We start from the raw sequence: 25,477 nt of genomic DNA on the forward strand, positions 1-25,477 counted from the left end.
AATACTAGTGCCCCAGACTTTTCTATAACCTGGGCCGGCTGGCTTTGCACAAACTACCAGAGCTCAGCTGAGAGAAATACTTATTAAAATTTTTTGTGCAAGAAACATTGCTTTATTGTTTCTTGTGGTCATACAAACAGTACAAACTTATGGCCAAAAATTAATAAAATCTGAAAATTCATAAAAGTATAAAGATTAGCACATCTCGATTGGGTCCAGCTACATTTCAAGTGCTCAATAGTGACTACTGTATTACACAGGGCAGTTCTAAAACTTTTCCTGGATAAATAATCAGAGATGTGGACAAAGGGTGAACCAAAGATGTTTGTCTCGGGATTACCTGTAATTGAAACTTGGAAGGATCCTAGTCTATCCAACAGTAGAATATTCCACAAAATGTCAGCTCCATGAGGCAGGGGTTTTTGTCTGCTTTGCTCATTGCTATGTTCTAGTGCCCAGAACGATGCTTGGCACATAGCAGGTGCTCAATTAATATTTTAGGTTGAATCAATGAATACGCACATACACATACACACACACATATAATATGCAGATATACTTCTTGGCTCTGTGCCTTGCGGTTAATTAACACCCAACAAATGGTATTTGCTACTATTTTTGTTGTTACTGACAATAAATTGGACCACAGCCCTCCCACCAGGTACAGAGAAGAGTGTGAAGACTGGGATTCCTCTCTTTTGTCTGAGTCTCTCCTGCTGCCTCTCAGAGGATATTGTCGGAGAACAGGCTCTGGTGGGGAGGGAGCTGTGGGAAAATGCTATCTGTAAAAGAAGAGAGAGCACAGAATGGCGGGAAGGATGGGGGTCAGGAGACCTGGATTCTGGACCCAGGTCTGACACCAACTCATGGCCCTCTCGGGATTGAGGCCCCCCGCCCCGCCCCTAGAAATGAGAGGTCTGGCCCAGATGGCCCCGGAGACCTTGCCTTTAAGAGATTCTGGCGTTCAGAGGATGGCACATGTCCAGTTCTCTTCCACCTGGGGAGGGGCTCCTCCCTGGAGTGTGGGTCTCGGAGAGGTTCTATAGCTCTGTCTAAAACCATAGTCCTCGCACATCAGGTCACTATGGTCTTGGGGCTGAAAGGGTGAAGCACATGGTCACACTGGAGAGCTGGGCCTCCCACCTTGGCACTGGTTCTCAGTGAACATTTATGGTGGACAGGTGGACACTGTGATGTGCCACCTGGATCCCCTTCGAGGAAGGACACACCCCCTCCTGAGTTGTCCATTCAGTGGCTGATCCATGTTAGGGTATAAAAGACCTGCCACCTCAGCCTTCTGCAGGACAACTCTGAAGGCCGTTGAAGCTCCAGGGCTCCCCAGCTGCACCTCTCCCTGTGCTGGTACCCGCTTAATTCCCCTCCTTTACACAGGTGTTGGATCCAATGGTCCTCCCCTGAAACATCCTGCACATAAACTTCATCCCAGAGTCTGTTTCCTAGGAAACCCATCTATGACATCATCAACCCTCCCCACCCCGGCATGAGAAAGATCTCTACTCTTGGAGTGGGAAGATCAGACCCTCAGCACCTACTTAGCTGGGTGACATGCCCAAGTCCTCAGCTGCTCTGAGTCGCTCATTTGTCACATGATATTGAGGGGGGAGGGGATACAAGGCAGGATGCTTAGCTCAGTGGAATAAACACTGGCGTTGGAGTCTACCGAGTTAGGATCCCAGCTCTACCACTCCCTGGCTGAGTGGCCTTGAGCAGGTGACTTCACCTCTCTGAGCCTCCTTTTCTCATCTGCAAGATGGGAGTAGAAAACATATCTCATGGGGTGTTGTGAGGATTTAATGAAATAATGAAATTTAAGGGGCTTAGAACAGAACCTGAGCCCAAAGCAGGTATTTATTAAGTGGTGGTTGTTATTGTTTATTTTTCTTCTTAGTGGAATGAGCCAACTGGAGCTGTTAAAAAAGTTACTTCCAGACAAGGAGGCATTAATTAAAGAATGAACTCTGGGGGAGGGATGTGAGAAGTCCAGGAGCTCTCTGTATGGGGCCAAAATGATTGTAAAATAGAGAGCACAGCCTGACACTATATGAATGTGAGTGACCTCTAGCAAGAGGCAATTTCTTAGGAAAGAATGGTCTCTATCTACATGCCCCATGCTGTGTGGAGGGGGTGGGGGAAGGACGGCAGGGAAGAAGCAGAAGGTCTCACCGACACATCCCAGGAGCCTACTGGAGACCCGTCCCATTTCTTTAAGCATGGGTAACTCAGCCAGGCTCTAGCCTCTTGTGCCAGCCGCTGCCAGCTAAGTGGGTCTCCACCACCAACGTTTCCTGTAGGGTCAGCCGGGTCCAGAATCACAGGCCTGAAGAGCAATATTTAGAGAGAGAATAGGTGAGAAGCTGGGCTATGTCTGGGGGGTCTAGATGCTTCTGGAAGAGAAAAGTACCAGCCTGGCACAGGCTGGGACTCAGGGCAGCAGGAGGGGTCCAGCAGGGCACTGCTCCCTGGGGTGTGTCCTGGGTGCCCTGCCCTAAGGAGCACAGTGAACAGAGGGAGGAGCCTTGCATTTGGGTTTTCATAGACTTCTGTTTGAATCTTACCTCTGCCCTTTATTAGGGGTGTGACCTTGGGCAGGTCTTTTGACCTCTCTAATCCTCAGTATCCTCATATGTGAAATGGGAAGAATTGAACATCCCTACCTCAAAGGATGTTGTATGAGGATCTAGACAAGCATGTGAAATGCTCAGCACAGTAATTGGGACATAATAAGGGGTCAATACATGGCAGTTACAATAATCATAATTTTTACAATGCTATTAGAGTGTGTTAGTCTTATAGCAAGCTCTTAGTTCCTGGGAGCACTTATTATTGTTGCTGCAGCTGTTGTTATTTTAGTTGAAATTTCAGCTGTTTCACTCATTTTTTGTTAAGCTTTGGACAAGCTCTTTACCTTTCAGAATCTTGGTTTAGTCATCTGTAAAGCAGGTAGCATAGTGCCTGCCTCACAGGGTTGCTTGCACATTGTTTTTAAAATTAGATGGAAAGGCTTCCCTGGTGGCGCAGTGGTGAAGAATCCACCTGCCAATTCAGGGGACATGGGTTCAATCCCTGGTCCGGGAAGATCCCACATGCTGCGGAGCAACTAAGCCCGTGCGCCACAACTACTGAGCCTGCGCTCTAGAGCCTGTTCTCTGCAACAAGAGAAGCCTGTGCACTTCAACGAAGAGTAGCCCTTGCTCGATGCAGCTAGAGAAAGCCTGCATGCAGCAACGAAGACCCAAAGCAGCCAAAAATAAATATATATTTTTAATGCTTAAAAAAAATTAGAGGGTAGTAGTAAAGTGCCCAGCAGAATGATTAGTACCAGAAGATGATCAATAAATGTGGAACTCTCCCACTTCCTACATTTCCAATCTGCCACAGCTGTAATCAGGGGTTCATTTATGTGGGGAGCTAAGCCATTTGGGGATAGAGTACCTGGGTTTTTCAAGTTGCTTTCTCAGGTATTGTCCAATAATAGGGTTTTCAAAGTTGTAATAGTTTTTCCAGTAGATGCAAAGCTTCTGATGCTTCAGGACTAATTCTAAGACGGTCTGAAATCCCTGAGCTGTGTTGAATCTTGTTTCCATGCTTCCTTGCTCCCAAGCATAGACTGTCAGAAGCTCCAGGGCATACTGTGGGGGCAGCGGCTTCCCAAGCTTCTCCTTACACTGAGTAGAGGAAAAACAATCAGAAAAGTGGGTTTCTCTAGCTTTCGTGTAAAGCACATTTCTCATGGACCAAATTCAGCCTGCCACTTGTTTTTGTGTATAAAATTTTCTGAGAGCAAATCCGCACCTATTCATTTATGTGTAGTTTATGGTGGCATTCATGCTACAAAGGCATTGTTGAGTATTTGTGACAGAGACCGTGTGACTTATAAAGTCTAAAGTATTTGCTAACTTGCCCTTTACGCAAAAGTTTACTGACCCCTGGTTAAAGGCTTGCGCTCTGGATTCTGACTGATGTGGGTTTGAATCCTGGCTCCACCATTATCTGATTCTGAGCAGACAATGTAGACTCTTGGAGCCTTATTTTTTCTCATTTGCCAAGTGAATGGTAATAATTGCACCTTCCTCAGAAGGATACTATGAAAATTAACTGAGAGGGAGGACTTGTAGTGTTCCTAAGAGCTTAAAGAAGCAAACTTTTTTTTTTTCCCCTGGAGGAAGATATTTAATCCAAAGTCTCCAACTCTTTCACAGATAACTTTCATGTACAACGACCATCACATAAGTATCCAGGCACACAAAGAAACAAGACACCCAGAGTGATGACTAACAAAAACAAAAAAGAAAATAGTAATAAATCCACAAAACTTTAAATATTGAAGATTTAAACACAGGCTTTAAAATAACTAGGAACATTATGTTCAAACATATAAGCATTTGAAATAGTAGGTACCTAGAAGCCAGAAAAAGTAACATGGCAGACTTAAAAAAGAATGAAATAGAAATGCTAGAACAAAAATGACAAAAATGTAACTAATAGCTCAGTGGCATAGACATAGTTAAAGGAAAAATTAGTGATTGGAAGGTAAATTAGAAGAAACTATTCAGAATAAAGCATGGAGAGAGAAAAAGATGGAAAATGTAGAACAGGGGATAGAGGTTTGGAAGAGAGAACGAGGAGGTCTAACATACATTTTATGGGAGTTCTAAGAGGCAAGAAGAGAAAGGGAGAACGATAATATTTTAGGAGAATGGCTGAGAGTTTCCAAAACTGATGAAGGATATCCACAGATTCAGGAATCCCAGTGAAGGGCCCCATGAACCCCAAGCAGGACCAATAAAAAGGGATCATCATTAAGACACATCAGCTTGAAACCAAACAAAATCAAAGTAAAAGTGAAACATATAAATGCAGCCAGAGAAATAAGATAGATTACCTACAAAGGCACCACAGTGACACTGACAACTGATTTCTCACTAGCAACACTGGAAGATGGAATGATATATCCAATGTACTGAAATGCATATCAATCCAGCAAAAATACCTGACAGCAATGAAGGGAAAATCAAGACATTTGCAGACAAACAAAAACTGACATGTTTACTATCAGAAGACGGTCACCAAAAGAAATCTTAAAGGGCATATTTCAGGAAGAAGAAGAACAATCCCAGATGGAAGGTGAGAGAGGTAGCATAGAATCGATAGTGAAGAAAGCAGTAAACACGCGGGTAGATTCAATGATCATTGGCTCTGTAAAACAATACTAATGCTTTGGGGCACTTGACAATATTGAGAGACTTAAAATATACAACAAAAGTTGGATGTAAGTTAAAGGTGGTGATGATGGGGCTAGAGGAGTTAAAGTATTGTACGATTCCTCTATTATTCTAGAAGAGAGAAGAGAGAAAAAGAAAGAGGGGAAGGAAGGAAGGAAGCGAGGGAGGGAGGGAGGAATTAAAGGAGAAAAAAGGAAATAAAGAGACAATTCTTTGCTGAGTAGGACTGTCTTGCTCATTGTAAAACAACTAGTATTCCTGGCTTCTTTCCACTCATTATCAGCAGCATCTTTATCCCACATCACAAAAATGCCTTTATGAAGCTTCAGTATGTCTTGGGGGGCAGTGTTGCACTTGTCAAGAACCACTTTTGTAAGTTCTAAAACGCTCAAGTGCCATGATCAAAATTCTTGCAGAGCAAATTGAGATGTCTAGCAAATGTTTTTAAAGTAGGAAGTTTATCCTTAATTACTTTCTTTAACTCAATTTATTCATCTAAATATATATAGAATGCTTATTACATGTTAAGTAAACTCTTCAGTCTGAAGACCCAAATGCTGTTTTTGTTTTTGTTCTGCTGTTTATTAGCTGAAAGTGTCTTCTGACACTTAGTTTCTCTTTCTGTAAAAGGGGTTTAATAATAATACCCTTAACCAGGTCGCAGAATCACCATGATGCTTAAATAAGATATGGGACATTTGAAAGTAAACAGAAATGAATATCACATCCACAAAATTTTAAATATGATGAATCTGGCATAAGCTTAGTGCACAATCCATGTTAGCTTTTATGATGTGTTTTCCTGTGGCAGCTCAGAGAAAGGACATTTATTAGGACCGACTATATGCCAGATATCACGGTATGTGATTTACTATTGCTGTGCCATGTTACTCTTTGCAAATGAGAAAACAGGAACCACAGAGATGTTAATTCACTTGTCCAAAGCCAGACACCTAGCAAGTGAACAGAAGTGTGTGTGTGTGTGTGTGTGTGTGTGTGTGTGTGTGTGGTGATGCCGTGGGGACGTAGCACTCATTAATTCATCTAACAATTATTTTTTGAGCTCCTATTACGCACCAGGCACTGTTCTAGGTCCCTGGGATACAGCAGGGATTCAAACATATAAATCCTTCTGCTCCTGTACATTTTTAGTGGGGAAATAGACAATAAACAAACAAATAAGCACATGCAAAGGCCCCGAGGCTGGAGTAGAGTTTCCTTCCTGGAGGATTAATGAAGAGGAAAGCATAGCCTGGGGGTGGTGGTGAGGGGGCAGAGACTGGGGCTCAGAGAGGTCGAGGGCAGATCCTGTGAGCTTCTCAAGATGACCTGGACCAGGGTGAGAGTGACACAGGAGGTGACGATGGATGAATTATAAATATATTTTAATACAGGACCAACATCATTTGCTGACAGGTTGGATGGGGGTGTGTGTGGAGAAGTCAAGGATGACCCTTGGTTTTGTCCAGAGTAACAGGAAGGATGGAGTTGTGATTTCCCTTCCCTCCCGACTCCTCTCCCCTCCCCTCCCCTTCCTTCTTCCCCCTCCCGATGCCTCATCCTTGCTTCCTCCCCACACCTCCCCCTCCTCCTTCCCTCCCTCTATTCCACCCCTCCCTCCTCCTCTTGTCCTCACTCTCTTCCTTCTCTCCCTCCTCCTCCTCCTCCGCTCTCTGTCTGGATGGGACATGCCATACCATTTGGTACCAGTGCTTCACAAGGCGGATGAGGCTCTTCAGTTTGGTTGGACGGTCCCTCAGGAAGGCTCGCTGCAGCTCCGTGAAGCAGGGGGAGAACTCGCCCTCTCTCCCCAGGAACTCGCACTCTTGGATAAGCTGGACGTAGACTTGAGGGTCAGGTCTGTAGCCTTTGGTCAACTGACCTGTTGGGAATTAATCCATAATGTGAAGATGTCAGCTTTTCTCTGAGTTTCTTTCAATCCCTCTGAGGAGACAAGCTCACTGACCATGGGGTGCAGTGGAAAGGTCAGCAGGCCCAGAGCCAGGAGGCCTGAGGGCCATCCCCAGTCCTCGCCACTCCCATCTCCACTGCCGTCACCCCGTCCAAGCCAGCATCATCTCTCACCTGGACACAGCAGAGATGGCAGCAGCCTCCTTCCTGGATCCTCCACAGCCCATTCTCTACCCAGCACCCACAGAGGCCTTTTAAAACCTGATCCTTCCACTTCTTGCTTCCCAGGACATCTGAATAAAATCCAAAGTCCTCGCAGTGGCCCAGGGGGTTTGGTGTGACCTGTCTCCTGCCACCTCTGCCATCTCACCTCTTGCCTTGATCCCTTTGCTACTTACTCCCCTGGTTATTTCACTTCTTCAAATATGCCAAGCTCATTCCTGTCTCAGGGCCTTTGCACTTGCTGTTTCCTCTTCCTGGAGCCCCCAGATCTTCCCAGGTTTGGCTTCCTCTCATCCCTCGGGCCTCGGGTCAGTGGTCACCTCCCTTCTTGCCCTGTCTAAACACTCCCTCTAAGCCCCATCATTCTCTTTTGAATCACCATATTTAGTTTTTGTCTCAACAAGTTATCCTTTCATTTGTGGTATTTAAATTATTATTGTCAGGCTCCAGGAGAGAAGTTCCCTGTCTGTCTCATTTATGGCCATAGAACAGTGCCTTGCACATGGAAGGTACTCAGTGGAAACTGAGCCTCAGAGATGTACTGCTTCTTGTCCCAATGTTCCTGCAGATTGTCTACAGATTCCAACCCTCAGATAAATTTGATATTCCCTTATGCTTTGGATAAAAGATGAAATTAACATACTGTGTTTACACCAGATATACTCTGCCTCATTTTTAGAAAGAGAAGATTCACACACTTTGCCAAGAGTAAAACTAGTAAGCTTGGCAGGTGTTCTATAAAAATATACTGCTCCCAAATTGTACCAATTTGTTGTTAATGTCACTGCAGTGGCTCAGTATGACCCTAAACATTCTTGCCCCAGAAGAGATGCTAGGATCTCCTCCCCACTTGAAGGGATGCCCTGTTTAATAAGACTCTCAAAGTGAGAGAGATTTCTGCTCAGAAACATGAAAAGAGAGCAGAAGAAGCCCTGACATAGGACAAAGGCTGAAACACCTTGTGGCTGAGAGTGCTCACCCAGGGCATCAAAAGCGGGCAGGACATCAAACTCCACGCACTCATGGAGCTGACAGGATCTAAGCACGAAGCTGAGAGCACGGGGACTCTCCCATTGCTGTTTCTCAAACTCCACTTCAAATATTTCCTCCCTTTGACAGGCTTCCAGCTGTCTCCTAATTTCCTTGATGAATTCTCCTCGGCGCTGAAGTTGTTCCTGAAAACTTTTAAGATTGGTGAGGAAGATGACGAGGTCAGCATCTGATCGGCCCCTGAGGGTTGTGCCTTTGCCTGAGGAGCCACCCTGAAAAAGGTGATGACAACGAGAACTGATATTTATCATTGAGAAGAGCCTCCCTAAATAAAATGCTGAGAACAATTACTAACATTTTGAGTACTAGCCACTGTTCTGAAGGCATTACCAGTCTTAACTCTGTGATTTAGCTACTATTATTATCTGTTCCCATTTTCCAGGTGGGGAAACAGATGCTGAGAGAGATTATGTATCAGCCCAATCACACAGCTAGTAGGTGGCAGAGATGCAGTTCAGTCTGTGTTCTTTACTCCCTGTTCTTTACGACCTTATATAATTAATACTGTAAACTGGACCATGGCTTATTTTACTTGATCTGCAAGCCCTGCAAAGTACTGGGAATTATGGATGATGACATTGAGGCACAGAGAGGTTAAGTGACTCGCCCAAGATTTCACAGCAGCAGGTGCTATCTGCTTTCAAAACTTATGCTCTTAACCAGCTCATGAGTCTGCAGGCATGGTGTGTCCCCAGCCTGGTCGATGATTAGCGGATTGTTGATACAGCTGGGCTTCAGTTTGTCTATCTCTGTGGTGGACGCGACACAGGTGGTTTATAAACTGCACCTGGGCATTTGTTAAAAGCTTACAGGTGGAGGCCCTCACCCCAGAAGCTACTTTCACAAGCTGTGGTTATAGTTTTGGCATGGATAAATCAGAAACCACCAGCCCCAGAGACCTCAACCTTTTGCTCTCTCTCTGTCGCTGTGGAAACGCTTGCTCTTCCAGCCCCCTTCTCCCCAGCCAGGCAGTTCTGGACTCACCTTCACGACTTTGGACACTCGCACAGGGTGGGGGGCCCCCCGGAAACACCTCTCCTTCAGGAAGCTGCAGATGGTGTGGATGGCTTCGTTGACCTGCGTGTAGAAATCCTCGTCTGGCAGGAGGTGGTCTTCGATGAACTTGTCTAGATACTTGGCCGGGGTATCACTGAGCTCCATCATGACGCTGGGACAGGAGAGCCAGAGAGGGCAGAGCTGGAGGGGAAAACCTTTTAGCTTCTATCTCTTCTGCTGCCTGGGTCCAGGAGGCTGTTAGTTTCATTTCATTGGAAGGGAGGAGGTGTGCCCTGAGTCTGGGCTGCTGTTGGTTTCGTTTCCTTGTAAGGGAGGAGCTTTGCCCTGAGTCTTTCTCTCTCAGCAAATTAAACATTCCTTTGATTCTGAACCCTGTTCAGTCTCCCAGCTCTTTCCTCCAGTATTCCAGAATTACTCGCTGCCTTTAACAGGCAACCTAGAACATCTGGTCTTTCTTCAGACTGTACTCTGAAAAGGTAATTTTTAAGCCAGGTTAGTACTTCACCCAAGAGTAAAAACACACTTTTGGTTTCCTTTTCCTCTTTTTTCGTTGCTGACAAAATTGTTTTATTGTCTCCTGTGATTTTTGCAGCAGTACATGTATATTGCAAACAGCAATGGTCAGAGAAATCCAAAAGCATAAAGTCCATCCCTGATCCTAAACCTGAAAGACTACAACTACTTTGGTGCAGATCTTTTCAGATGTTTTTCTAGGTTAACACACACATACACACAAACATAATTTCTTTCTCTCTCTCTTTTTTAATGGCATGACTATAATGGTTTTACTTTTTGATTAGTAGACTATTTCTTAAGGCATTTTTAAGTCGATAGAAAAATTGCGAGCTGTCCCTAGCTGTGCAGCTTTGAACACGAGTGTAACTGGGCATGCCTCAATGTCCCAATCTGTAGAGAGGGCAAACTTTTCTCACTCACAGAACTGCTTCTGAGGATAATCTGAAAGAAGAGACACAAAAGGGGATTTGAAAGGTATCAAATGCTGAGCAAAAATAAAGGACAGGGACTTCCCTCGCGGTCCAGTGGTTAAGACTTTGCTTTCCAGTGCAGGGGGTGTGGGTTCGCACCTGGATAAAAAGTTTTGGAAAGATGGAATTATGAAGTTGCCTGAAAAATGGAAGAAGGTAGTGGAACAAAAGGGTGATTACGTTGTTCAATAAAGTTCTTGGTAAAAATGAAAAATGGGTCTTTTATTTTTACTTGAAAACCGAAGGTACTTTTTGGCCCACCCAATGTGATCTCCTCCCCATTTTTTAGGGACATCTTATTTTGGTAAGGCTCTCAAACTGTGCGGGCTCTCAAACTGCTCGGAAATATGAACAGAGAGAGAAAGGGGCCCTGATACAGGACAAAGGCTGAAACCCCATGTGGCTGGGAGGGTGGAAGGCAGGTAGTACATCAAACTGCACCCCACACAACACTATAAAGCAACTACACTCCAATAAAAGTTAATAATAATGAAAAAAATAACTGCACCCCCTGGTGGGGCTAGAGCACCTGACCACGATGCTGAGTGCCCAGGGCGGCTCAGAGAACTCCACCCTCACATCTGTTGCTTCAACCTTAGTCCTTCCCAGTTTCATTTCCTCAGCAGGAAGTTGCCCAGAATGGGGACTCAGCTCTGGGCAGTCAGGAATTTATGACTCGGGTGCTTCAAATTTCATGAGAGCATTTCCGTCACCCCTTACACACTTGCTCCTCTGCTTCTGAACCTCATGAGCCAGCAGCTCCAAACTGCAGCACCCTTGAGCCTTCTGTCACCTGGGTCTGCCAGCTTTGCCCAAACTATCAGAGCTCAGCTGACAAATACTTATCACAAAAGGTTTTGAAACAAAATGCTTTACTGTTTCTTGTGGTCATTCAAGCAGTACAAATTTACAGCAAAACAAAAATCACAGAATTCAGAAAAGTATAAAGCTCACTCGCTCACCATGCTTTAATCAAATATACCCACTGAAAACATTTAGGTCTTCATGAAACCAACCATCACAAAATGAAATGAAAGAAAACCTACTAAGTACAATAACATAAAAACAAGTATCTAGGAATAATATGACAAAACACACTTAAGACCAATGCAGGGAAAAACTATAAAACATAGTTACAGAGTAATTCAAGAAGAGGAAAATTAATGGAAAGAAGCTCCAAGTTTGTGGATTGGGATTCTCAATAGATGTCATCTTCCCTGAACTAATTTATGGAATTCTAATCAAATGCCTCCCCGTACTTTGGGTGAAATTTCACAAACAGAATATAATATTAACATAGAAATAGAGCCAAGAGAAGACATTGGTTTGGATAAAAACAGAGTTTCCTACAAGATATTAAGAATTAACACCAGGCTAGAGTAATTAGTCAAGGTAGTATTAACTCAAGGATGCCAAAGCTGACCAATGGAACTACACAGACTCACACACAGACGGGCTCTGGACATATGTTAGAGGTGGCTTTTACAGAACAGTGGGGAAAGGATGGTCCCTTCAACAAATGCTGCTGGAATGTTTGGTGACTCAAGCAAGTGCCCAAATCTCAGTGTATTATTATGAGAACAAGAATAAGACCCATCTCACAGGGATGCTGGAGGACTCAAAGGAGGAACAGTAATATGGAGAAGCCAAAGACTGTTTCCCAGCTACACACGTGACCAGCGACTCAGGTGGTAAGAACATGCTTGATCTTTTGTGCTTCCTTAAGGGAGTTTTTATTGACTGGACTTTTGTAAATGCAATGTTGCTTTTGGTACCAAGACAGGGTGACAATGTGAGTTGGTAAGCCTATTGTCTAATCCGGTGATTCATTCTGGGGCAGAACACATGTGTAATTTTACATTTTCTAGTAACCACAGTAAAAGAGTACAAAGACAGAGATGAAATTCAATTTGATTTAATGCAGTATTTCTAGAAGTTGTTACTTCAACCTGCCATTAATATCAGGTCACATGAGGGAATCAGGAGGTCACACCGGCACCTTCCAGGTGCTGACTGGAGACCCATCCCAATTCTTACAGCATGAGTATCCCAGCCAGACTCTAACCTCTTGTGCCAGCAGCTGCCAGCTATATGGGTCTTTACCAGCCACATTTCCAGTAGGGTCAGCTGGGTCCAGGATCACAGGTCTGAAAAGCAACAGTTAGAGAGGGGCAGGTGAGTATGTGGGCTGTGTTGCGGGGGTCTAGAGCTCCTGGCAGAGCAAAATACTAACTTGGGCAGACTGGGACTCGGGGCAGCAGGAGGGGCCCAGGAGGGCACTGCTCCCTGGGGTGTGTCCTGAGTGCCCTCCCCTACGGTGGGCATTGAACACAAGGAGAAGGAGGCTTGCATTCGGGCCTTGATAGACCTGGGTTTGAATCTTACCTCTGCTCTTTATTAGTGGTGTGACCTTGGGCAGGTCACCTGAATCTCTAATCCTCAGTATCCTCATCAGTGAAATGGGGAGATTTGAATAACCCTACCTCAAAGCATGCTGTATGAGGATCTAGACAAGCATGTGAAGTGCTCAGAACAGCAACTGGAACATAATAAGGGGTCCATGCGTGTCAGTTTTAATAACCAAAATTTTACTATTCTGTTCGAGTGTGTTGGTCTTACAGCAAGCTCTTACTTCCTGGGAGCAGTCATTATTGTTGCTGTAGCTATTGTTATTTTAGTCAAATTTCAGGTATTTCACTCATTTTCTGTTAAGGTTTGGACAAGCTCTTATTTCTCCAAACCTCAGTCATCTGTAGAATGGTTAGCATAGTGCCTGCCTCACTGGATTGGAGGTTATTATTTAAATTTATTATTTAAACCAGGTGGTAGGAGTAAAGTGCCCAGCACAGTGATTGACAATAGATGATGATCAATAAATATGGATCCCTCTCACTTCCTACATTTCCAAGGTGCCACAGCTGTATTCATGGGTTCATTTATGTGGGGAGCTAAGCCATGTGGGGGATAGAGTACCTGGGTTTTGCAAGTTGCCTTCTCAGGTATTGTCCAATAATAGGGTTTTCAAAGTCATAATACTTTTCCCAGTAGATGCAGAGGTGCTGGTGCTTCAGGACTAATTCCAAAACAGTCTGAAATCCCTGAGCTGTGCTGAATCCTGTTTCCATGCTTCCTTGCTCCCAAGCATAGACTGTCAGAAGCTCCAGGGCATATTGTGGGGGCAGTTTTTTCCCACGTCTCATCTTACACTGAGAAGAGGAAAAAAAATTAGGAAAATGAGTTTGTTCAGCTTTTATGTGAAGAAGAGTTAATGCCTATTCTTCTCAAACTATTCCAGAAAATTGAGGAGTAAGAGATGGTTCCAAACTCATTCTACACCAAAACCAGACAAAGATATTACCAAAAATTATAGGCCTGATGATCATAGATGCAAAAATCCTCCACAAAATATTAGCAAAGCAAATTCAACAATATATTAAAAGATCATACACCATGATCAAGTTGGATATATTCCATGGATTCAAGGATGCTTCTGTATCCACAAATCAATCAACGTGATACATTTGCATTAACATAACGAAGGATAAAAAGCATATGACCATTTCCACAGATACAGAAAAAACATTTGAGAAAATTCAACAGCCATCTGTGATACAAACTCTTAACAAGGTGGGTATGGAGAGAACATAACTCAATATAGGCCCTATATGACCAACCCACAGCTAAACCATACTCAATGGTGAAGGCTAAAAGCTTTTCCTTTAAGATCAGGAACAAGACATATATGCCCACTCTCCCCACATATATTCAACATAGTATTGGAAGTCTGTCCATGGCAATCAGGCATGAAAAAGAAACAAAATGCAGGGACTTCCCTGGTGGCGCAGTGGTTAAGAATCCGCCTGCCAATGCAGGGGACACGGGTTCGAGCCCTGCTCCGGGAAGATCCCACATGCCGCGGAGCGACTAAGCCCACCCCGTGTGCCACAACTACTGAGCCTGTGTGCTGCAACTACTGAAGCCCACGGGCCGAGAGCCTGTGCTCCGCAACAAGAGAAGCCACCGCAATAAGAAGCCCGCGCACTGCAACGAAGAGTAGCCCCCACTCGCTGCAACTAGGGAAAGCCCACGCACAGCAACAAAGACCCAACAGATCCAAAAATAAATAAATAAAATAAATAAACTTTAAAAAAAAATTAAAAAAAGAAACAAAATGCATCCAAATTAAAACAGAAGAAGTTACACTATTGCTATTTGCAGATGACATGATACTATACATAGAAAACCCTAAAGACGCCACCAAAAAACTTTTAGAACTAAAAACTGAATACAGGAATATTGCAGGATACAAAAATAATATACAGAAATCTGTTGCATTTCTATACATGAATAACAAACTATCAGAAAGAGAAATTTAAAAACAATTGCATCAAAAAGAAGAAGAAAACTAGGAATAAATTTAACCATAAATGTGAAAGACCTGTACCCTGATAAGACTTTGATAAGAGAAACTGAAGATGACAAAAATAAAAGGAAAGATATACCATGCTCATGGATTCAAGGAATTAATATTGTTACAATGTGCATACTACCCAAAGCAATCTACATGCACATCACTGTGGTATGTGATTTACTACTGCTGTGCCATGTTACTCCTTGCAAGTGAGAAAACAGGAGGGGCAAGATGTTAATTCATTTGCCCAAATTCGGACAGCTAGGAAGTGAACAGAAGAGTGTGTGTTGGGGGGTGGGGGCGTTAGCACTCATTAATTTGTTGAGTAATTACTTACTGAGAACCTATTATGTGCCAGGCACTGTTCTAGATTCTGGGGATACAGCAGTGAAGAAAATATACAAATCCCTTCTTTTATGTACATTTTTAGTGGGGAGACAGGCAATAAACAAATAAGCTCATGCAAAGGCCCTGAGGCTGGAGTAGAGTTTCCCTCTTGGAGGACTAATGAAGAGCAGAGCATGGCCTGGGGGAGTGGTGAGGGGGCAGAGATGGGGGTTCAGAGAGGTCGAGGGCAGATCCTGTGAGCCTCCCAAGTGACTTGGACCACGGTGGGAGTGACTGAGGTGGTGATGGTTGATGATAATGGGTATATTTTAGATACAGGACCAAGCCATTTACAGACTGGCTGGATGTGTGTGTGTGTGTGTGTGTGTGTGTGCGTGCGTGCGTGCGTGCGTGTGAAAAAGGTAAGAAAGAGCCACGGTTTTGTCCAGAGTAACTGGAAGGGTGGAGTTGTTATTTCCTGATACGGGAAGACCAGGAAGAATGAGACACCTGAGTCCACTGGCACCTGTCCCGGGCCCTACCCTTCTTCTCCCTTTCCTTTCCCCTCCTCCCCACAACCTCTACTCTTCCACCTTCTTCCTCTCACCCTCTCCCTCCTTGTTCCCTGCCTTCTCCCCTCCTTCATGCTCTTTCCCTCTTTTCATCTCTGTCCATCTCCCTCCTTCCTCCCCCATCCTTTCTGATTCCTCTCCTCCTCCCGCTCCTCTTTCTTCTCTTCCCCACTCCTCTCCCCTCCCCTCCCCTTCCTTCTTCCCCCTCCCATGCCTCATCCTTGCTTCCTCCCCACACCTCCCCCTCCTCCTTCCCTCCCTCTATTCCACCCCTCCCTCCTCCTCTTGTCCTCACTCTCTTCCTTCTCTCCCTCCTCCTCCTCCTCCGCTCTCTGTCTGGATGGGACATGCCATACCATTTGGTACCAGTGCTTCACAAGGCGGATGAGGCTCTTCAGTTTGGTTGGACGGTCCCTCAGGAAGGCTCGCTGCAGCTCCGTGAAGCAGGGGGAGAACTCGCCCTCTCTCCCCAGGAACTCGCACTCTTGGATAAGCTGGACGTAGACTTGAGGGTCAGGTCTGTAGCCTTTGGTCAACTGACCTGTTGGGAATTAATCCATAATGTGAAGATGTCAGCTTTTCTCTGAGTTTCTTTCAATCCCTCTGAGGAGACAAGCTCACTGACCATGGGGTGCAGTGGAAAGGTCAGCAGGCCCAGAGCCAGGAGGCCTGAGGGCCATCCCCAGTCCTCGCCACTCCCATCTCCACTGCCGTCACCCCGTCCAAGCCAGCATCATCTCTCACCTGGACACAGCAGAGATGGCAGCAGCCTCCTTCCTGGATCCTCCACAGCCCATTCTCTACCCAGCACCCACAGAGGCCTTTTAAAACCTGATCCTTCCACTTCTTGCTTCCCAGGACATCTGAATAAAATCCAAAGTCCTCGCAGTGGCCCAGGGGGTTTGGTGTGACCTGTCTCCTGCCACCTCTGCCATCTCACCTCTTGCCTTGATCCCTTTGCTACTTACTCCCCTGGTTATTTCACTTCTTCAAATATGCCAAGCTCATTCCTGTCTCAGGGCCTTTGCACTTGCTGTTTCCTCTTCCTGGAGCCCCCAGATCTTCCCAGGTTTGGCTTCCTCTCATCCCTCGGGCCTCGGGTCAGTGGTCGCCTCCCTTCTTGCCCTGTCTAAACACTCCCTCTAAGCCCCATCATTCTCTTTTGAATCACCATATTTAGTTTTTGTCTCAACAAGTTATCCTTTCATTTGTGGTATTTAAATTATTATTGTCAGGCTCCAGGAGAGAAGTTCCCTGTCTGTCTCATTTATGGCCATAGAACAGTGCCTTGCACATGGAAGGTACTCAGCGGAAATTGAGCCTCAGAGATGTACTGCTTCTTGTCCCAATGTTCCTGCAGATTGTCTACAGATTCCAACCCTCAGATAAATGTGATATTCCCTTATGCTTTGGATAAAAGATGAAATTAACATACTGTGTTTACACCAGATATATGCTGCCTCAGTGTTTTGGGATTTATCTATTTTTTTAAATTGAAGTATAGTTGATTTACAATATTGTGTTAGTTTCAGGTGTCCAGCAAAGTGATTCAGTTACAAATATATAAGATATATTATAAGATATTGAATATAGTTCCCTATGCTATTCAGTAAAACCTTGCTGGTGATCTACTTTATATGTAGTAGTGTGCATCTTTTGCTGCCTCATTTATAGAAAGGTAAGATTCACACAATTTGCCATAAGTAGAACTAGTAAGCCTGGCAGGTATTGTATAAGAAATGCCTTGGGCTTCCCTGGTGGCGCAGTGGTTGAGAGTCGGCCTGCCGATGCAAGGGACACGGGTTCGTGTCCCGTTCCGGGAAGATCCCACGTGCCGCGGAGCGGCTGGGCCCGTGAGCCATGGCCGCTGAGCCTGCGCGTCCGGAGCCTGTGCTCCGCAACGGGAGAGGCCACAACAGTGAGAGGCCCGCGTACCGCAAAAAAAAAAAAAAAGTCTTACCCCCAAATTGTACCAATTTGTTGTTTAATGTCACTGTGGTGGCTGAATACGACCCTAGTTATCTTGCTCTGAGAGAGATACTAAGATCTCCTCCTCATGTTGAAGGCATGTTTATGTTTTAATAGACTCTTGAACTGAGGAAGATTTCTGCTCAGAAACATGAAAAAAAAAAAAAAAGAGGAAGAAGCCCTAACATAGGACAAAGGCTGAAACACCTTGTGACTGGGAGTGCTCACACAGGGCATCAAAGGCGGGCAGGACATCGAACTTTACCCCCTGGAGGAGCCGAGGGGACCTGAGCACGAAGCTGAGAGCACGGGGCTTCTTCCTTCACCGTTTCTGGACCTCAGACTCGACTTCAAATGTTTCCTCTCTTTGACAGGCTTCCAGCTGTCTCCTAATTTCCTTGATGAATCCTCTTCGGTGCTGAAGCTGTTCCCGAAAACTTGTGAGACTGGCGACGAAGACGACAAGGTCAGCATCTGATAGGCCCTTGAGGGTCGTGCCTTTGCCTGAGGAGCCACCCTAAAAAAGGTGGTGAGAATGAGAACTGACATTTATCACTGAGAAGAGCCTTCCTAAATAAAATGCTGAGAACAATCACTAACATTCTGAGTGCTAGCCACTGTTCTGAAGGCATTACCAGTCAACTCCTAGAATGCTCACAAAAACTCTATGATTTAGTTACTATTATTATCTGTTCTCATTTTCCAGATGGAGAAACAGATACTGAGAGAGATTATGTATTGGCCCCATCACGCAGCTAGTAGGTGGCAGAGATGCAATTCACACCCTGGTTGCCTTTTTACAGGGTCTGTGTTCTTTACTCCCTGTTCTTTTTGACCTTATATAATTAATACTGTAAACTGGACCATGGCTTATTTTACTTGATCTGCAAGCCCTGCAAAGTACTGGGAATTATGGATGATGACATTGAGGCACAGAGAGGTTAAGTGACTCGCCCAAGATTTCACAGCAGCAGGTGCTATCTGCTTTCAAAACTTATGCTCTTAACCAGCTCATGAGTCTGCAGGCATGGTGTGTCCCCAGCCTGGTCGATGATTAGCGGATTGTTGATACAGCTGGGCTTCAGTTTGTCTATCTCTGTGGTGGACGCGACACAGGTGGTTTATAAACTGCACCTGGGCATTTGTTAAAAGCTTACAGGTGGAGGCCCTCACCCCAGAAGCTACTTTCACAAGCTGTGGTTATAGTTTTGGCATGGATAAATCAGAAACCACCAGCCCCAGAGACCTCAACCTTTTGCTCTCTGTCTCTGTGGGAACACTTGCTCATTCAGCCCCCTTCTCCCCAGCCAGGCAGTTCTGGACTCACCTGCACGACTTTGGACACCCGAAGTTGGGGGTGGGGGGCCCCCCGGAAACACCTCTCCTTCAGGAAGCTGCAGATGGTGTGGATGGCTTCACTGACCTGCGCGCGGAAATCCTCGTCTGGCAGGAGGCGGTCTTCGATGAACTTGTCCAGTTGGTTGGCTCGGGTCTTTCTAAGCTTCTTCATGATGCTCAGGCAGGGGCAGGAGAGCCAGAGGCAGCAGAGTTGGCTGCCAAAACCTGTTAAGCTTCTACCTCTCCTGCTGCCTGGGTCTAGGAGGCTGTTAGTTTCATTTTCTCGAAAGGGTAGAGCTGTGCCCTGAGTCTGGACTGTCACTGGTTTCCTTTCTTTGAAAGGGAGGAGCCATAACCTTGTTTTTTGCCTTTAAGAAATCAAAAACCCCTTGGACCCTGTGTCTCCCAGCTCTTTCCCCTGCTCTCTGAGACTTACTCTGCCTTTATCCAGCCCCCTAGAACATCAGGCCTTTCTTCAGACTGTTCTGAAAATGTTGCTTTTCAACCCAGCTTAGTACCTCACCCAAGAGAAGTCATAAGTAAAAACTTTTGGGGGGGTTTCCTTTGTCTTTTTTTGTTACCTACAAAATTGGTTTATGGTCTCCTATGATCTTTACAGCAGTACCTGCATATTATAAAAAGAAAAATGTCAGAAAAATCAGGGAGCATAAAGACCATCCAGGATCCTAAACTTCGAAGACCACATCTATAAACATTTTGGTGGAGATCTTTCCAGATATTTTTTTCTAGGTTAACGCACACACACATACACAAACTCTAACCATGTGTCTATTTTTTGTAAACGACATTGTCCTATACTTTTCCCCCTTTTGATTAATAGACTTTATTTCCTAAAGAAGTCTTGGGTTTAAAAAATAATTGAAAAAAAAAAAAAAAAAAAAGAAAAGAAAAAAAAAAGAAAAAAAAAAAAAAAAAAAAAATAATTGAAGTACAGAGCTCACTTATGTCCTCTCTCCTTCCACCCATAGTTTCCCGTTATCAAATTTGGTGTGGTACATTTGTTGCAAGATGAATTGATATTGACATGTTATTATTAAATAAAGTTCAAAGTTTACTTTAGGGTTCACACTACCTTGTACATTTTGTGGGTTTGCCAAATCATAATGTGTTGTCTCCACCAATTATGAAATCATTGCAGAATAGTCTCACCTGTTGCTCCACGATCTCTGAGTTTAGATGTTTCTTCTCTTCTAATATATGCATTCAGTGCTAAAAATTTTCCTCTAAGCACTGCTTTCACTGTGTCTCTAAATTTTATTTTATTTTTTCTTTTCCTTGAGTGTAAAATATTTTTTCAATGTCTCTTGAGACTTTTAGACCCATGTGTGTGTTAGAAGTGTGTTATTTAATCTCCAAAGACGTTGGAATTTTCCAGATCTTTCTTTTCTTGATTTCTTGTTTAATTCCATTGTGGTAAAGAGCATACCTTGTATGCTATCTATGCTTTTGAATCTGTTAAGGTGCGTTCTATGGCCCAGATGGTAGTCTATCTCGGTGAATATCCCATGTGAGCTTGAAAAGAATGTGTATTCTGCTGTTGTTGGGTGAAGTAGTCAGTGCCAATTAGCTATCTTTTTGAATCACCCTTGTCTTAACCAGCTCATCAATTAATTGACACTCCCCACTCCTTCTGTATAACATATTGACTTATGCCTAAGGCATGTGGAACCATGAAGGGGATGGGCATTCATCTATGTGACACTCTATACATACAGTTGGAATGTATGTTTATCAAAGATTCTGTTTGCTCCCAAATGCTTTTTGGGCAACTGTACTTGTTAATGAAATATATACTTTTGACAAAATATATGTAAACAAATCCAACATGAGTGCGAAAGCTATCTGTCCTTAGAAAACCAGCACTGAATTCTTTGTAAAGATGTAATAAAGCCTAGTACCATAAAACAGTGCAGAGAATTAGGTATGAGTGAGACAACTCTAGAAGAACTGAGGGCATAATTGGAAAAATCCAGAATTAGGCCCTCATGTCTTTGCAGGTGACTTTACGTTCTTGTTTTCTTTAAAGAAACAGGAACAGGAAATTACAGATGGCTCATTCTTGTGTGTTTTATGCAAAACACATAATGCAGGACTGCAGTCAGGGGATCTGCCCTCAACGAGGTCTAGGTCTTCTTTGAATGACTGGGAAATGAAGGCATTATTTGTGGGCCCGGGGGACCACAAACGATGTCCTGCCTATACAGTTGAAGACCCACAGGAGGAAGGGACTTGCTCAAGCTCACATATCGTCCCCATTTTCCAGATGAGGAAACCGAGACTCAGAGAGGTTAGGTTCCACAGCTAGTAAGTGACAGTCAGGATCGGAATGTTGCACTGAGTGGATTAAGAAGCTGGTGTGCTTTTCTGGTCAGGTGATTTCTACCACACCACGTTGCCTCTTACACTATGTTTGGTTTCAGTGGGGAAAAAAAGAAAATTAGTCAAGTTAGGTGTACTGATATTTATGAAAGCTTTCCTCATGTGTATTCATCTCAGCCTGTTAAGCATGTCCCACGCTGAGGGAAGGAGATCTACCATTTCAGAGGTGGAAATTAGGCTTCTTCTCAGCTGCCCATGACTGACTGGTGGTGGCTGCCAGGGGTAGGCTGCTGTGTTGAGAAGGATGCAGATGCTGCTGGTGGGTTCTGTGGGGAAAATGCCACATTGATTAGTGATCCACCATGAGCACAGGGAAAGAGCGCGGCAAGTAGGGTTTCCTGCCATCCCGAGAGGCCTGTGTGGCCCTGACTGGCACCCCTCTCCACTTAGTGGCAGCTGACTGAATCGTAGGTAAAATGATGGACTTTTAGGGCAGTGGTTTGCAAAGTCACGATGGAGGTGGGAAGCCCAAGCCCTCAACCAGGAAATATTTTCAAATATACCTCTGGTCCCCAGGGTGTAGCAGAATCTGCAGGAAGGGGCGATGGTGGCAGGGAGAGCATAGGTAGTTTGAAAAATATTATCTCCCCAGGTGATTCTAATATGCCAACTTCTGCCCCCAACAGTGAGAACCACCCTTTTGGGAGTGAGAAAAGGAAATTGCCTCAAACTTGGCATGGAAGAGAAATTTCCGTTGGATGGAATTGTCAGCTCCTTCTGAGAAGCAACCAATCTTCCTGATGAGTTGCTTAAGCTCTTTTGATGTAAGCTGAAAATCTCACTTGTAGTGAGTTTAAAAATCCTTCTGGAAAGTTAGTTACTTTCCAGTTAAAAGTTAGCTCACTTTCAGGACTGTTGAGAATCTCACATAAGGGGTCATTTCTGAAAAGGCTCATCGCAGGATGGAAAGTGCTTCAATATAAAAGAGGTGTTTGGTGATCTGCCTTCTTATAATCAGTGCGTTAAGAGCATTGCACAGGGGGTCCAACGATCTAGCTCCTTTCCTGGCACTGCAGCCATGAGATGTTGGATGTGCCCATTCCCTTCTCTGGGCTTTGGGTTATTCATCTGTCAGATAAGTGAGCTGACTGAACCAGGCTCTGGCTCAACTCTGTGGTCTCTTTCAGCCTTGAAATTATCTCATTCCATGACCACTAGGGAGTTTTCCCCAAGGTTCGGTTAGTCGGGAAAAGATGAGGATGCTGCCTTCTTATTGGGTGGACACCAGCAAAAAGCATTCTTCCAGGAGGACGTGAGGTCAGTCAAGTTGGCTGGAGCCCACCTTTCCAAGATGATATCCATCAGAAAGCAAACTTCACGGGGGCAGGGACCGCATCTGCCTTGTTTACTGCTGTATCCCCAGTGGCTGGAACATGGTAGATGCTCATTAACTACTGACTATCCAGGTAACATCATGTGTGTTGGTGGGGAGAAAGAGCTTCCAGAAACCAGAGAGGAAAAACCCAGGCCATCAGTTTTCCTGGATATTCCTACTTTATTTTTGGCTACATCATCACAAAGAAAGGCGATGGGTGGTTCTGCATGCACCAGAGGGCGTGTGTGTGTACGTGTGTAGTGTGTGTGCGTGTGTGTGTGTGTGTGTGTGTGTTCCAGCAGAAAGGTGCTTACATTTATCAGGGAGGGGGCGCGCCTGGACAGAGGCACTGTGAGCTAGCCGCATGCTGAGTCCAGCACCAATGCCAGCGTTAGGCCTGGGAGACACAGCCAGCATGCTTCCTCCTAAGGGCAAACCATGAACAGGAGGCGGGCTGAGAGTGGGCACTCCAAGGGGGCCACTGGAGAGAGAGGGTCAGGAGGGAAGATGGCAGCCAGGAAGCTGCTGGCCATCGTGGAGAAGGCGAAATACCTGGGGTCTAGAAAATGGTTGTTCAAGGCAAGAAATCAATGACTTCCAATAACTTGTCAAGGGAGCTAGGGGTGGAGGGCCCAGAAATGGAAGGTTAAAAGATGTGTGTTTGGAGAAAGTGAGAGTTTTAGTGTCCCTCTGGCTACTTCTATAGATAATGGTGGGGTACTGGAGAGGGGGGGCAATTTTCATGAAGGAAGACTTACTGGAAATTGGGAAAAATCAAACCTTTCTCACAGGGCACTGAAGATGACCTGACCGTGAACCTTATAATGTTTGTCCTCGTTGCCTTTTCCTCCTTTGAAAAAAAAATTTTTTTTCTTAATTTTTAGGAAGAAAGACTGAACAATTCATGATGGAACAAAAGCCTTTGGTGTCAGGATCTGTCACTCTCTAAAGTTTTATGTCCATGGTGGTGTTTTGTTCTCCTGACACAATGAAGAGGGTGCAAGAGATAGAGAGACAGAGAGACCAGAGGCGATTCTGAGTGAGAGACAGGATGCAAGAGAGTCTGAGAGAGAGAGAGAGAGAGAGAGAGAGAGAGAGAGAGAGAGAGAGAGAGAGAGGGAGGGAGAGAGAGAGAGAGTGGGGGGGGTCATTTGTTCATTTAGCTAAGAGCAAAGGAAGGAGAAAGGCTAGGGGCTTTGGAGAGGCCTCCTGGAACCCAGACCTCTGGTTTAAACACGTTCTGCGCCCACTTGGGGAGGCCAGGGGCTGAGAAAGCCCCTCTACGGGGTGTCTACACAGCTTGCAGGATGCTGCCATGCACCCAGGGCAGCGCCAGCAGCAGCCCAAGGCCCGAGGACACCCGGCTCTGCCAAGGGGAGAAGTGGGTGGTTGTAGAAGCTTAGACCTACATGGAAGTTCAGGGATTTGCCAGTTTCTCAGCATTTGCTGGTCAGGCTGGTGAGAGGCGGCGAGGAGGTGAGGCTGTGTTAAGATACACTTTTTTGCTTTTGCTATTTTACCCCCTCAGAGAGGGAGAAAGGAGAAGGGGCGAGAGGTGGGAGTAGAGAGAACAGGTGAGAGGGTGAGGAAGGGAGAGGTGAACGTGGCCTTGGGCTAAGGGAAGGGGAAAGAGGAGAAGGGGAGTGGGTGGGTGGTAGAGAATGGGAGCTCATTTCTGCTAGGAAGCAAATAGGGGACATCCTGAAAGAGGGGGGGCTACCCAGTTCCTTTGGGTATTCTGCGTGGTCATTTCTTGATGCACCTGGAGCCAGGAGGGTGTGTTCCTAGTCACCGGGGAGTTTAAACATGGGGGTCTGTTTTGTGGCAATTGGGGTGTATGATGTGAAGAGGTGGAGGGACTTGAGATGCTCTATTTCTGCCCAAATGCTTATCCTCACAGCCTTGTCTGGCTCTGCTGACAACTGAGGGTATAGGTGGATGTCGACATAGAAAACAAGTTGTGTGTGTGTGTGTGTGTGTGTTATGTGCGTGTGTCCAAGGCCAGGAGGGTCTAGAAACAGTCCTAAATGATGAAGAGCCTCTGTAATTTACCCAGGCTGAGAGGTTGTTAAATTAACAACCTCCTTGTGAAAATCTCCCCATCCCCATCCCTATGGCTCCATCCTGGAGGGATCAGAGAGGGGCTGCATTCAGAGCCCGCATTGCAGTGTTGAGGAGAGGGGAGGTTTTTGGTGGCAATGTCCAAGGTGCGGGGGAGACTTCAAAGGCAGGCTCCAGGAGTGATGGGGTTGGGGGAGGCGTAGAGAAGAGAGACCAGAGTGCAACGGGCAGCTGGGACAGGCTGTGGGGTGACGGGGCATGGGCTGGGGCATGGAGGTGGGGACCTGGGCGCCATCCTAATCGCTTGACACGTGGTTCTCATTCTGTAGCTGGTGCCAGCGTTCTATCTTCTTGTCCTTGTTTTTCAGACACTCGTACCAGTGTTTTAAGCGCTCTCCCTTGGCTGAGATCCCCAGCTGGCAGCCTCCTGGAGGACAAGATGGGAAGATAGGGGCAGGCGGTCAGAGTGGAGGGATGCACGGGAATCTCATTCTGGACCCAAATGTCTAGTTGGGGAAAAACTGCCACCAAGCAGTGACCCACCCCGGCTCCAGCCACTTGGGATCCATTCTCTCTGGAGGTTGTGGTTATGATGTTATTATTACTACTGGCTTTCTCTGCCTACAGACTACCTACTCAAGAACCTGCAATGGCTC

At 45.3% G+C, this 25,477-nt stretch overlaps 3 protein-coding genes across 7 annotated transcripts in view; all 3 read right to left on the reverse strand.

Moving 5' to 3' along the window:
- Positions 1 to 89: 89 nt before the first annotated feature.
- LOC149747560 (2'-5'-oligoadenylate synthase 1-like) lies at positions 90 to 9,590 on the reverse strand. 2 transcript variants are annotated; one of them, XM_089894523.1, is made up of 7 exons: positions 9,411 to 9,590; positions 8,356 to 8,638; positions 6,941 to 7,125; positions 3,454 to 3,686; positions 2,185 to 2,338; positions 946 to 1,096; positions 90 to 782 (listed from the first exon to the last, which is right to left on the reverse strand). In XM_089894523.1, exons 1-6 carry the CDS (start codon positions 9,588 to 9,590, stop codon positions 965 to 967), a joined length of 1,167 nt encoding a protein of 388 aa, XP_089750649.1. In that variant the 3' UTR covers positions 90 to 782; positions 946 to 964. The 2 variants fall into 2 exon arrangements, with proteins under 2 accessions (XP_089750649.1, XP_089750651.1); XM_089894525.1 differs by lacking the exons at positions 90 to 782; positions 946 to 1,096 and adding an exon at positions 1,103 to 2,094 and having other exon boundaries at positions 2,126 to 2,338.
- Positions 9,591 to 9,927: 337 nt separating this feature from the next.
- On the reverse strand, positions 9,928 to 19,884 carry LOC111171211 (2'-5'-oligoadenylate synthase 1). 3 transcript variants are annotated; one of them, XM_089894526.1, is made up of 5 exons: positions 19,035 to 19,884; positions 17,915 to 18,224; positions 16,096 to 16,280; positions 13,403 to 13,635; positions 9,928 to 12,576 (listed from the first exon to the last, which is right to left on the reverse strand). In XM_089894526.1, exons 1-2 carry the CDS (start codon positions 19,215 to 19,217, stop codon positions 18,030 to 18,032), a joined length of 378 nt encoding a protein of 125 aa, XP_089750652.1. In that variant the 5' UTR covers positions 19,218 to 19,884; the 3' UTR covers positions 9,928 to 12,576; positions 13,403 to 13,635; positions 16,096 to 16,280; positions 17,915 to 18,029. The 3 variants fall into 3 exon arrangements, with proteins under 3 accessions (XP_089750652.1, XP_089750654.1, XP_089750653.1); XM_089894528.1 differs by having other exon boundaries at positions 17,973 to 18,224; positions 19,035 to 19,883; XM_089894527.1 differs by having other exon boundaries at positions 17,936 to 18,224; positions 19,035 to 19,883.
- A 4,049-nt stretch (positions 19,885 to 23,933) lies between these two features.
- The window catches only part of RPH3A (rabphilin 3A), a 62,707-nt gene continuing 61,163 nt past the window's right edge, over positions 23,934 to 25,477 (reverse strand). For both annotated transcript variants that reach the window (XM_089894530.1, XM_022550795.3), the window contains one exon: positions 23,934 to 25,248. In XM_089894530.1, coding sequence (XP_089750656.1) covers positions 25,118 to 25,248 — 131 coding nt within the window. In that variant the 3' untranslated portion in view covers positions 23,934 to 25,117. The remainder of the gene's footprint in view (positions 25,249 to 25,477) is intronic.

Source organism: Delphinapterus leucas, chromosome 14, assembly GCF_059928025.1.
Source record: "Delphinapterus leucas isolate spDelLeu-1000000601 "Yukka" chromosome 14, BTC_Dleu_Yukka2, whole genome shotgun sequence".
Classification (NCBI taxonomy): Eukaryota; Metazoa; Chordata; class Mammalia; order Artiodactyla; family Monodontidae; genus Delphinapterus; species Delphinapterus leucas.